The sequence below is a fragment of the Mastigoproctus giganteus genome, chromosome 11 (assembly GCF_048544385.1).
Source record: "Mastigoproctus giganteus isolate SK-2022 chromosome 11, ASM4854438v1, whole genome shotgun sequence".
Classification (NCBI taxonomy): Eukaryota; Metazoa; Arthropoda; class Arachnida; order Uropygi; family Thelyphonidae; genus Mastigoproctus; species Mastigoproctus giganteus.
This window is the reverse complement of record NC_143585.1, coordinates 93,104,569-93,118,860: the sequence shown is the minus strand read 5'-3', so window position 1 is coordinate 93,118,860 and position 14,292 is coordinate 93,104,569. Positions and strand designations below refer to the sequence as shown.

Below are 14,292 nucleotides of genomic sequence, written 5' to 3'. Positions count from 1 at the left end.
ATGGAAACAGTCGCTTTTTTTTTTTTGCAAGAAATAAGACAGAAAGTCTTACTTCTTCCAAAACTAAGGTTTCCTTGCTCCATTGTAAAATTACTTGGAAACTGACATTAATGGAATTGGTGGTGGATATTCAAGATATTGAAGTTGTTTGTGCTAGGAAAAGTTTCTCAAACTAGCTGAAGGGTGGTATGCAGTGTGCTATCATCAGCAAAATTATGACTCGGATTTCAGCCAGTGGAAGACAGTTATTAATATACAAGAGGAAAAGTGTAGGGGAAAGAATTAAATGTTAGGGAGACATCAGCATTTTTTGAAAAGTTAGAAGACAGAAAGTCATCTATCATCAATGCAGTGACCAGTGAGAGAGAAAACTGGCTATTAAACAGCAAAACACAGATAGCAATCCATAAGGTGGGAACTTGTTTAGAAGACCTTTATGCCAAACATAGCCTTGGAAATGTCAAGAACAACTACTTGAGTTTTACCACACATTTCTGAATTTTTCCAAAGATGAGTAACATCTGCAATTTATCACCAGTGGATCAACACATAAAACCATACTGGCAATGGAAGATTTCTAAATAATTTATAAGAGTTGGTGTTTAATGAATTTCTCTCCATTACTCTGGAAAAGTACAGTTAAGTGCAATGGGATGATAACAAGAAGGGAGGGATTTGTAACACTTTTTAGAAAGTAGCTGAATATTAAGAAATTTCCATGCAGAAGAGAAAACACCAGTGGAATAAGAAACAGTAAAAATGCAACACAAAACAGAAGCAAACTCAGGAGCACAGGTTTGAGAACAAGTGAAGAAATTCTATCAGAATCCAGAGCCTTCTCGGTATCAAGATTGTTTAAAATTCTAATATCCTTCTGTTTGGAAGACCACAGGAAGCATTGAATGGAGCATGTTTGGTATGGTGGAAGGTGATTTAGCAAGATTATCGATACAAGAGTTAGAAGAAAAGAAGAATGCTGATAAGTCATATTTAAATTTAGCTGAGGATGCAACAGAACTATCAGTTGTAATAGATGCGGTAGTATAGATGGACAGAAGGCTGGACTACCATTGGACAAGAAGCAAGTTTTCTATTCTTATCTTCTTCAAAATCAAGTCTTAATTGATTAATAATTTTTTTAAAAATTTTTATGGACTTCATTGTAGCTAAAAAACAAACCTAGAGACTTGGATACAACCAACTACATTATGCTACATTCTTATCTTGTACATCTCAGCAAATATGCTGCATTATCTCAAACAATATTAGCATATTTATTGGGAAAAAAAAAAAAAAAAAAAAAACCAAGGTTTAGATAAAGGAAGAGATTTTAGGATGGAATATAGAATAAAGGATTTCATCCCTAAAAGAATAATCACTAACAAGATTTGAGCAAACATCAGGATCAGAAGATTTTGAACAGTAATCCAACCAAGGAAAAAAGGAATAGAAATTATGCAGATCTTCCTATTTTTGCTTTCCTGCATCTCAACCAGCTGGGTCAGTGTATCTAGGATATTGAAGCCAGCTGGAGCTGAGAACATTAAAGTCACCAAGGAAAATTACTTCACTGTTAAGAAATTTAAATTGTAAAAAGTAGTTTCAAAGAAAGAAAGTTCAAAAGTTCTGATTGAATTGTGGAGTTCTGAGAACAATGAAAGCAACAGATGGATTTGGCAGAATAAGATGAAGAGATTTTAAGCTAGAGGAAATCAAAAATAGATTTCAGGTGAGGAAACCTTTGACAAAGAATATCGCAGTGGACATATGCACAAGTGCTGCCCATAAAGCAAAAGGAATTGTGGAACAAATATAGCAGACACTGCTTACTGTGGACACTTTGAGATGAAGCCAAAATGATAATAATAACTGATTGATAACAGTAACCAGAGAAACAAGAATGTGGCTGTTCAGCACTGTATATTGATGCAGAACAGAAATGAATACATAAAAAGGAGAAAGAAAACATTAAAATCAAGCAATATAAAATACTTTAATTTGACTGTCTACTATTTCTTCAAGAAAGTCATTAAAATCTCTGTAAATCCATACAAACAATTAAAAACAAATAAAGAAAGTATTAAAATCAAGAATTAAAAAAGGGTTAATGCTCTAATGTAAAAACAGTCAAATACAGGAGAGCATTATACCCTCATGAGACCCAAGGCAAAATGTAATTTGGGGGCCCCATAATAAAGAAAAAACTAAATAAAGAACATTTTCAATTTCATTTTATTTTCAGTTTATTGTGACAACAAAAAAAATTATATGACATAAGAAAAATATCTAATCCAAAAGAATAATTTAGAAATAATACATACACTTAAACTAATAAGTATTTTTATACTACTTTATATGAACTTTTTGTGCTTTTTGGGCTGAGAAATTCTATATCAGTTCATTATAATCAATCCTGTTTGTGATATCATTCTCAATACAAATTATTGCCAAATTACTTAATTTTTATTGTCCAAGTGAATTTCTAATATAATTCTTAACTCTTTTAAGCACAGAGAATGATTTAAATTTAAATTGATTGTTCTGCTGATGGGTTCGAAACAGGAATTGACAAAAATATTTTAAAATTACGTTTACATTAGGAAAAGTTGATATCGGTCCTCCTTGAATTGCTTCGTACAGTAAAGAAGGCGAATATAAATTTTCATATTTTGCAAAATGTATAAAATGTGTTAATTCTTTAAAAACATTAGCATCAATGCCATCTGAATAAGTATTTATTAAATTACAGTGGCGGACAAAAAAACTGCATCACTTGTGAATTTTGCAATTAATGTGTTTTGCGCTGCATTGTGGGTTGCAAAAATGTTCGAAATGCATTTGTTAGATGGGATATATATCTCTGTGAATGAAATCCAATAAAAAGACTCCACCTGATATACCTAACTGTCCTAAATATCTTCCCAAAGGGTAAAATGCATAATTAATGGAAATATGAGAAATCATGCAAATGGCAATCATGACAACCAAACATACATTTTATTGCATTTACGTGTACAAACTGAAATGACAAGTTAACATAATAGTATTATGTACTGTAAATCAGCAAAATAAGTCCTCAATATTTTGTTGTTCTTCCTCAAGCTGCAATTACAGCCTTGCAATGATCTGGCATAGAGTTAATCAACTTCTGAATATACTCTTGCCACATTTCGTGGTACTATACCCTTACAACGCTTTCCTGCAGCTGGATCTTACTTGGCTTCTTCTGAGAAATTTTAGACAACATTATGTAACAACAATTTTCAATAGGGTTCAAATCTAGACTGTTGCCGAGCCAGTCCAACGCTGTAATGCCAGCATTTCTGAGGTATGATTGCACCTTAAGGGAGAAAAATGAGGGAAAACATTGGTGTATGTTTTAAGCCTTGTTCAGACAAGAAGACAAACTCATCATTAAATCTAAATAGCATAAAACTTATCAATTTTGCTGTATGCCAAGGTGCTGAGTCCCATTGAAAAATGCAGTTTTGGACATCTGTGTGGTGATCCTTAATAACAGATTTCAGGCACGCCTCCAAGATAGCAGTGTAGGTTTCTGCATTCACCGTTCCACTAATAAACTTAATTCACCCCACTCCTTTGCTTGTTATGCATCTCCAGACCATCTGACCGGCGGGAACTTTACAGTTGGTGTTATGCAGTCAGGATGGTATGCCTCTGATTTTCGATTTCTCACATATCGTTTCCCATCTGAGCCATGCAGGTTGAATTTTGTCTGCGAGGGGAGCACAGTGGTATTGTCACCGTCCACTCCACATCGGGTGGAAAAGCCTCGGGTTTGAATCCCGTCAATTATGCGAGGAACTTTAGTGGACTTTTTTCACTCCGTGGGTGGCTGAGTTATTCAGTCCCAGGAGTAGATAGCAAAGTTTCTCTCCCCCCCAGAAATGGGTTTTTTCATCCAGCAAACAGGTAAATCACCCAGAGAACACAGCAATTTACAGACAAAATAAATATATGGGTAGATGTAATCATTTATGGGGGACCCTAATATCATAATAAATAAATTCTTCAGAAAAGATGACAGTGTCCCATTGCTCTTTTGTCCACGAAAGATGTGTTTTAGTCCACGCAAGTTGCTTCTTCCTCATTTGTTGGGTTAACAGAGGCTTCTTCTTGGGATGATAGGCATGCAGACTACATTCTGAAAGCCGTCTTTGGATAGTTGGTGCACTTGTTTCAACACCATCTCCAAGTCCAGTTTTAGATCAGGAGCACTAGCATGTCGATTACTAAGTTTCACATATCGATCTTGGGAAGGCGTAGTCACTCTCTTATGGCCTGATCCAGGTCTTCTCTTCACATCACTGGTTTCACACTTTAATTTCAGCACCAGGGATACTGTAGACTTGTGGCAGCCTATTTTATCAGTGATAGCACGCATAGAAAGCCCTTCCTGGGACAGAGCAGCAGCTACACTATTGTTTTTCTTAGTGTCAACTGAACATATGGAGCCATGCTTACACCTCTGCAAAACAGGATTCTAACGAGTGTGTATACCCTTCCAATGCTGTATTTACAGAAATGGCTGATGCAATACCTTGCAATTACTGTCTGATGCAATACCTTTGCTTTGCGACAAACAAAATGACTATAATTAAACAATATCTTATATATTTCACAACAAATGTTACTTTTTTTTTAAGGTGATGCAGTTTTTTGTCCGCCACTGTGTATAATGCCAATGATTTTAAAAGATTTACAGCGTGTTGTAAATTCAAATCTTTATTTTGAAGATTTTCAAATTCATTTGCAAAAATATTTTTCTCTTCCACTTTCAATTATTATCATAGCCTGTGAGAAGTTTTAGCTGCATTTCGCTGCTAGTTCCGGATAATGGGTCACCTGAATTCTATGTGGGAACACCCTTAAGCATAAAGCTGTCAGGGGCGCTGGTTCCATACAAGGCAGTCTTTACTGAACTCAACTATTTAAGGAAGAACTAAATATAAAATTTCATCAGAATCAGTAAAACCATTTTTGAAGAAAACGTAATTTTCAAATTAATCTTCAAAGTTCATTTGACCTTCAAGTAGAAAGTCAGTTTCCAATAAAAATCACTTAAAAATATTAGTGAAAAACAACAATGAGGTTTTCAGTGATTCTGGGGCCCCCCTCTGATTGGGGGCCCTAGGCAGATGTCTTTCATGCCTATTGGATAACATGTCCCTGGTCAGATACAGTAGTTTCTTTCATGGAGTAATGACACTGACAATCATATGAATTGTACAAAACAACTGCAGTAACTATCTGCACAATGTTTCAGAGTTCAAGGACAAATCAGTATATTATATAATCACTTCCACTCCACTTGCTTAAATCATGATAAGGCAAAGTGATAACATAAACTGAAGCACTGATTATAATAAATGGTACTACTTCTATGTATTGTTATAAGTCTGATTGGGATCTCATAAAAGTGATAAATTAAATGAATGATAATATTAAGGGCAAATTGCTGTTATGGATTAAAGGGATGGTTGAGTGGGACAACACAGAGAGTGGTAATCAATAGACACTGCTCTTCATGGACTAATGTTATTAGTAGAGTCCCCCAGGGTATGGTGTTGGGTCCATTGTCGTTTTCTGTATTTATTAATGATATTGATAAAGATATATCATGCTTAATGTCCAAGTTTGCAGACGATACAAAGGTTGGCAGGGTTGTTAATGATACTAATAACAGTACACTACTGCAACAGGATCTAGAAAAGTTGAGCAGATGAGCTGAGATGTGGCAACTGAAGTTTAACATTGATAAATGTAAAGTACTGCATATGGATTGCAGTAACTCCAAAACTGTGGGGTACTACACTCAGTGTGGTAGAGAATGAAAACGATTTGGAGGTAATTGTGCAGTCAGATATGAAGTTTTCTGAGCAGTGCACACAGTCTGAAAGAGTAGCTCGTGGTGTCTTGTCAATGATATACAAGAATTTTTCTAGCAGGGATAAGGAGGTGATTGTCCCCTTGTATAAGGCAACAATTAGGCCACACCTTGAGTAATGTATACATGTCTGGAGGCCTCATTTTAGGAAGGATGTAGAGCTGCTGGAACAAATACAGAGGACAACGAGATTGGTGAAAGGAACAAAGGGTTGTTCTTACAAAGAAAGGCTTAAGTTCTTTAAATTGCAGTGTCTAGAGACTAGGCACCTGCGAGGTAATCTGATTGTGGTGTATAAGGCCTTGAATGGTTTGAGCAAGCTCAATGCTGATGGGATTCTTCCTCTTGCCCAGATTAGTTGCCTGAGTGGACATGAATTCAAACTGAGAAAAGATGGTTGTAGAATAGATGTGCGGAAATTTGCCTTTAGCCAGTAGGTGGTTGATTGCCTGAGCAAACTTCCATCTGTCATTGTAGAAGCTGACAGCTTAAATAAATTCAAGGTAGAACTAGACAAACATTTGGAGTTAATGGATGGGTGAAATGGGAAGGGTTTTTGTTTTTTTGGCTGATGCTATATATATGCTTATTTTCTTGCATCTTATTCCTCTACTAATGCTAACATTATCTCTGACCACAATAAGGCATGCATTGTAACTAGAACAATTGACTTGAATGGGTTGGGGTAAATGATAATTGAGATTCTGTCGGAAAAAGTGTGGCTTGGCAGATTGTAGATAGAAATGAACATCACTGAGACTGCTACTAAAACCTCACATATTTGGGAAATTAACAAGGAATTTTTTAGAAGTTTGGATCTTTTCTCAAATAAATTTGTTCTATGAGTTTGGAAATTCACAATGCATTGAGTAAATAAATTAAGAACAGAGGATTAAGGAACTTGTAGGAAATATCGAATTTTTTGACTATGGCATGTAGTATGCCATATTCAAAAATTATACTTAGGAGCTGGTTATAACTTTGCTTTGTGTACAAAGCAAAGTTATAACCAGCTCCTAAGATTACAGGGCCTTGAAAGAGACAGTTACCTATTGGTATCTAAGATAATTACCTACTGATAGAGAGAGTTATCTATTGGTATCTAAAAAGATAACAATAGGTAACTCTCTAGGAGGTATCCAGTCTAGTGGGCTATCTAGTGACTGGCCTGTGAAAATCATTTTAAAGCTTTGCCATCAAAACATAGTGAATACTGGATCTCATCATGATGCCCATACCTTCAAAAGACATGACTCATACTGCATGAAAGAGAAATGTGGTTGCCAAAGCATCTAGAAACTCAATATATGTTTCAGCGCATCAAAGCAAAGTGGTGGTATGTACCAGGTGATGAAAGTCATCTACTACCTACTACTGAATCAAACTGAACCTGAAAGAATGCTTACGACAAGCCTCAAGTCAGATACCTCCTGATCCAAATACTTCCTTGTGAGTTTCCAACAGGTTCAGTCTGGCATGCTATCTAGTAGTCAGACTGTGAAAACCATTTGAAAGCTGTACCATTAAAACCATGTCAAGTGAAAACCATTTGAAAGCTGTACCATTAAAACCATGTCAAGTGAAAACTTGTGAAAACCATTTGAAAGCTGTACCACTAAAACAATGTTGGGCACCATGTCAAGATCCATTACTGGATCTTGATATGGTGCCCAACATAACCTGAAAAGACATGATTCATACTGTATGACAAAAGAATTGGGGGAAGAAATTGCTTATTCCTATTAATACTAATACACAAGATTTACAAAATAAGACTGGATATTGACACAGCTATATAGCTTTATGTCCCTCAGATAATTGTCTTTGCTTCAAACATTTAAACAAAATGTTTAAAATGCTAAAGTTTTAATGAAAAAAAAAAATTGATTTCATTTTACCTGTTAGTGTAGCTATGTCAACAATGATATCAGGATTAAAAGAATGAGCATAGCAAAGAGCATCTGCCAATATTAGTCGACCTTCAGCATCTGTGTTTGTCACCTATAATGAAATCACAAAGAAATTAGTAATTAATATGGCACAGTGATGCAAGAAAGCAAACTTATTTTATGTCTGCCAAAAAAAAAAAAAGAAAAGAAAGAAAGAAACTCTTGTATTGTTGTAAACCATTGTCCCATTGCAAAATTGCCTGTCTAATTCCTCTTTGAACTCTGCCAAACCCTATTTCAGGAAACTTTACCCCAGTGTTCCACAGCATACTACCAAAAGGTAAATTTTATAAGATCTAGTCTACCATCTTTCCCTAACGTTTAATAGCACTAGCCAACAAAAAAATATTTTTTGTCATAAATCCACAATAAAAAAATGTGATTCTAGAGGAAATCAATGCACCGATTCCAAAAATCACCATAAAAAGTCTCTATCATGTCTACAACAAAAGATGTACCAACGTTTAATGTTAAATTAAAGGGATATATACATATAATTCAAGTTTGTAATACAAGTATAAAAAAAATTATACATTCTCTATAACTCATTTAACTCTGAAAAAATTATCATAAATCATAGTGAAATAGTTATACAGCAGACTCTTGACTTTATACAGGGATCGGATTAACCAGGACACTTCAAAACTCCAAATTTAAAAAAAAAAAAAAAAAAATCAACTAGAAATCATGAAATTCAAGTAATAACTAGAATAGGTATAAACAGATGTTTTGCAAGTCGCAAATAAGAGACAAGAAGCGCCGTTATAAGTCGTCATTGGGAGATTAGTGTACCTATTATCATTAATTTAGTTTGTTTAGTAAGTCGCGTGGTAATGCAAATGTTTGGTTTGTTTTAGCACGTCGATTGTTTCGTCGCACCGCAAAAGGACAAATTTTGTTTTGTTATTTATGTCAGGGATGTTGGGTTTTTTTTTTTTTTGTTTTTTTTTTGTTTAGAAATCACGAAAATCATGGGCAAACACAAGTTTTGCTTTCAATAAAACAAAAACTTGAAATTATTCAAAAGTTTGAAAGCAGTGTATCTGTTAAATCTCTAATGAACCATTATAGTGTTGCCAACCAAACCATACACGACATTGTAAAAAAAAAAGGGAAGCTATTTGATTTAAAATAGATATTATAAAAAATAAAAGGAAGAATGGCATTGGACATGCGGGTAGTGCATGGTAAGTTTTTTCATTTTTTATCTATCTCCATTTATGTAGGTTGCTGAACATTTTTCGATACAGTAAGTCCAAGACTTACGCAGCTTCGGACTTATGTTACATTAGACAGAATACGAGAAGCAGTGAAGAGATCAGCACCACCAATGAAGTCAACTGTAATAACCAAGGCTACGAAACACATATCAGTTTTTACAGTATAATAACATGCGTTTTTTCTTCCTTTTATGTTTTCTTATGTGCCACTCCGGCTACTTCACCGCTGTCCCAAATATAATTTAATTGAACTATTTTTTTTTTTTATGAAATCCACAAACACAAAAGGTATCAGAACCTATAGTACTTAATACAGTGCATGGGTTGAAGGAGAAGTATGAGGGGAGGGGGATGTCAGAAACTTTGCTCTAGAGACTAAACATGGGTTTCAACACTTCAAGCCTCCAATAAGCAAAGTGATTGTACCATAAGCCAAGGATACTTTGCACCATTTTTCATGATTTTAAAATGTTTTTCAGGAATAGCTTCATTGCAATGTGTGAAGAAAGTAACTTTATATTTTTTATGTATTCTAAGATTGGTAAACAAGCAATTCGCTCTCTCATTTGAACTCTGAAGAGGTTTACCTAATTAATATTAAAAATATATAACCATTTTTCTTCATTCTTCTGAGGATATTACATGGTTTTTGTAATTTTGGCATATCAGGGATATAGTAGCAATATTATATTAGTCATTTCTGAGTTCGTAAAACTTGTTACAGGACTTCTTTAGTAAGAAGTCCTGTAACATCTTATAAAAATAATGGTAAGATGTCATTTGGAATATTTATTCGATTGTCAAATTCTATTATTTAGCAATCAAATACATATTCCTGGAATTGTGTAATGTTGTGTTAGTTTTTTTTTTTTTTTTTTTTTGAGGCGTGATCTAAAGAGTATATTCTTCTGGTCTTGGCCTTCTGATTAGAGATAATCAGAAATAAGATGGATGATTGGGTAGTACATAATATTTTACTGGTGTGGTTCGCCACATGGTGCTTAGATGCGTTCCCTTTTTCGTGTTTGAATGTAAACATTACAGTATTATATCGAGTCATTTTTTCGTTGTTTGGATTTTAAGATAAGCCGTAGGAACAAAGAGTAAAAAATAATGGTGAGATATTGAGTTACAATTAATAAACCACTACAAATATTGTGTGCAGTGGTTTAATAAATTGTTTAGATCAGTGGCTGTCATTTTAGTGACATAATGACCTCTTTTAGCTTGAAACACTTTTCGCAGTCCAATAGGATTTTTTTAGGCCCCAAGTTTCTAGAACCCAGGGGCTGTCACCTGGTGAGTACGGGCTTGACACACCCAGGGTCCTGAGCTGGATATCATCATACTTCTCTTTCTTGGTGATTCCCTTCTACTTCTGACACTCTCTCTTGGGGTACTTCAGAAATTTTTTTTTGGCTGGTGCAGCATAAGCCTCAGGCTTCCTTGCACCTTATGGCTAATAATAACAATAACAACGTACTTTACATCTGTTGGGGATTTACTGTATTTTTGGATTAACTGGGAATTTCTTTTTACTATCTATCCCGGAAAATCGAGAGTCTACTGTATTTCAATAATATATAATCAGCATACCTGAAATTGTCCTTAAAAATATTTGCTACTAAGGGATTTTCTCTTGTATTCCTGCTTACTCTCCCTCACAAGGAACCAGCAGTAATCCCTCATCATTACAGGATCCCAGCGACCTTGGTACCGCTTTTCCGTCATGGAAATATCTTAATTAAACCACTCCCTTTGTTCGTCACTCACATCTCTCAGATTTTCGGAGGAAATTTAAGATGGGAATGAAGAAAATAAATTTTCAATGAAATGTGACAGCTCATGTTTTTGTAGCACTCAAATAAATTAGACACCAACTTTTCATTGTTTTCTTCTTTCCTATTATCCAAAAAACCATGTACAACTGCCTTAAATGATTGCCAAGCTGCCAATTCAACCTCCTTTAACTGGGTTTCAAACACATTGTCTTTCAGGAGTTTCCTAATTTGGTGTCCTACAAAAATACCTTCCTTAATTTGACACATGTTAAATTAGGAAACACACTTCTCAAGTATGCAAATCCGTTACCTTCTTTATCTAGTCCCTTCAAGAAATTTTTCATCAATCCAAGTTTGATGTGCAGGGGGTGGAAGAAGAACCTTGTTTGACTAAAGGAATATATTTTACATTACACTGTCCTGGTATGAACTCATCCCGCTTGTCCCAACGTTGCACAACATAATGTTCTTCTGTCGCAGGGCTGTCCCACAAACAAAAAACAACAATATTTTGTGAAACCCCCCTGCAAAACAATAACCTTAAGATCACTGCATATGTTTCAACCATAATCCTGGTATTTTATAGCAAGTAGAACCTTAGACGTGCTTTCATGACTTTCTTTAAGTTCAACTGAATGAAACACGGGAACTGATGGAAATTCTTTGCCATCATGAAACAAAACTGCTTTTAAACTTAATTTTGAGGCATCTATGAATAAATGCCATTCATCTGACTTATGCACGACACCTAGTTCTTTCAGAAGTCCAATAAAGTCTTTGCAAAAACACATACTGTCCTCGTATTTCGAAAACTTTTCCTATCACAAGGGCTGCACCCTCCTACTCTCGAGGGGCTGTTTATGTTTGGAGGATAGATTTACAACATATCACAATCAGTTAATACTTGGAAAACCTTGGCACAGCCTACAAAATCCTCACCAAAAACGCTAAGTGTGCACTCTTCAAATTGTAAATTGTTGCATCAGAATTTGAACCTAAGAACCATAGGTAGAAGTCTGATTATGTTTATCACAAGAAAACCAAGGCCAGAATTGAATGCTAAAATTAAGAGAATTAGCTTATATCAGTTAAAATAAATCAGTATGTCATACAATACTGGCTAGATTAAGTGAAATTGGCATATTCTGGTAAAACATAACTCCCTCTATATTTAATAACTGTGATGTAATTTGAAACTATCATGGTGATTTTCGAAATCTACGCATAAAAATTGGTTAAAAACAGCATTTAAGTTCTTGGAGGTAAAAATTGTATTGGCTAGTGTAGTTGTTCCCGCTAGCTCTCGCTTCACTGACCAGTGAGAATATCACATTAATTTTATTAATTCCCCTTATTCCCCTCAGGGAATTATATACTTAACTGAATCCTCTGCCACCTAAGCTGTCTAACTTTCTAAGCTATACAAATCACATCTTCTAAGCCGCTCCACATAAGAATAATGCCTAGCATTCTTTACTAACCTAATTGACTATTTTTTTGCACCTTCCTTAGAAGTCCTATATCGTTTTTACATGCTGTCTCCAGATCTGAACACAATATTCAAACTATGGTTTGGCCAACATCTCACAGAGAAGGATAATGACTTCCTCCTTTCCATTTGCATAATTATTGTTATTATTATTTATTATTAGCCTTATGGTGCAAGGAAGCCTAAGGCTTATACTGCACCAGGCAAAAAAAAAAAAAAAAAAAATTCTGAACTACCCTGAGAGAGAGAAATAAAAGGGAATCAAAAAGAAAGAGAAGAATGATGATATCCAGCTCAGGATCCTGGGTGTGCCAAGCCCATACTCACCAGATGTGAGCAATTCCAATAAATCACAGAAAGAACATTGTGCCTCTCTTACTACCTGTTTACACTCTATGTTAAACTTCATGTTTTTCTGTGTCACAATCCCCAAATCTTTCTCATCCTGACACATTCTTTAATTCGGCCACTCTGGTCTATAAACCATGTCTGAGTTTCTCTTCCCCAAGTACATACTTGCAATCAATCCAAATTCTTTTGAAGCAGCATACCTGGTTCCAATTGTTAACTATCTTCCCAACCTTTAAGTCATCAGTAAACTTCAACACCTCCTTGTTATCATTTAGGAAGATAAGAAACAAGAGGTCTGACCACCGATTCCTGAAGGACACCACTTGCTAATCCAGTTCACTCTGAAAACTATCCATATATGACTACTCCCTGTGTGTTGTCCTTCAACCAAATTCCAATCCACCAATAGATCTTCCCCGCTATCTTAACCTACTCTAATTTATAAAATAATCTCTCATGAGGAACAATATCAAAAAGCCTTACTAAAATCCAGATATATATATATATATATATATATATATATATGTAATGCCAAAGTCACGTCTTACATGTCAACTTCATCATAGTAATTTACCAGATTTTTCAGGCAAGAAATCCACTTTATGAAAACATGCTGACTCGTTCTGTTCAGGATGTTCCTCTATTGCATCTTTAACAACAGACTCCATAATTTTAACAACCACAGAAGTCAAACTCACTAGTCTATAACTGGCCATCGCTTCTTTAGCTCATTCCTTATGGACTGGAGAGACACTGAACTAAAGAGTTACCAGTTTCTCAACTGATACCTCTTTAGTCCAAGAGAATAATTCCCAAATCTAATGATGATGATCTCATTAACATTGTAAACTAATATAATTAATATTCACTCACTTGTCACTTTTTTTTCAGTATAAATAGATGTACATAATCCTTCCTAGGGCTTTACTTTCTCAACCTCGCTAACTTTTCAGATAGATAATTTCTGATATCGTTATTCACTATTCTCCCACAGTATCAATGTGATTTCAATAGTAAAGAGCACTGTAAAATACCTGTTCAACCCAGCCACTATTTTGCTGGGTAATTGATTATACTACCACTTTGATTTTGTAAGGGCCTATCAAATTTACTCTCTGGTTTTTTTTTTGTTTTTTTTTTGCATGCAATTAAGAGAAAAAAATCCTTTTTTAACTCTCTTTGTCAGTGATTATTTTTCTCAGCTTTTGCAAGTCTTACCTTCTCAGTTGGTGTTTCACATACTTGCTCATAATTATTGTATAAAGCAGTGTCATTTGATATCCTTAACTAACCCTTACTTTTTATTTTACTCAATAAAATCCTTCAGGCTTCTTGTGATCAATTTTAGTATCTTTCTTTTGTAGTACTTTTGAACTGGAACATATGTGTTTGTGGCCTACCTTAAATACTTCCCACAATGCTTTAATATCAAACAGCATATAGTAATAAATCCACATACAAAAGTTCAAGTAACAGCTGAGTCCACTGTAGTGCCCCTTCCTGTAATTAAAACTTTGACCTTTTCCTTTGATCACTGAAATTTTTCTCAAGTGGATTTGCTCCCACTAACGGTTCCTGAACTGTCATATTTTTA

General features: G+C 34.9%; 1 protein-coding gene across 1 annotated transcript in view; it reads right to left on the bottom strand.

Moving 5' to 3' along the window:
- LOC150078263 (cytosol aminopeptidase-like) overlaps nucleotides 1-14,292 on the bottom strand; it is a 223,157-nt gene that overhangs the window by 58,062 nt on the left and 150,803 nt on the right. Inside the window, exon 11 of the mRNA XM_090385107.1 lies at nucleotides 7,807-7,909. Coding sequence (XP_090241233.1) covers nucleotides 7,807-7,909 — 103 coding nt within the window. The remainder of the gene's footprint in view (nucleotides 1-7,806; nucleotides 7,910-14,292) is intronic.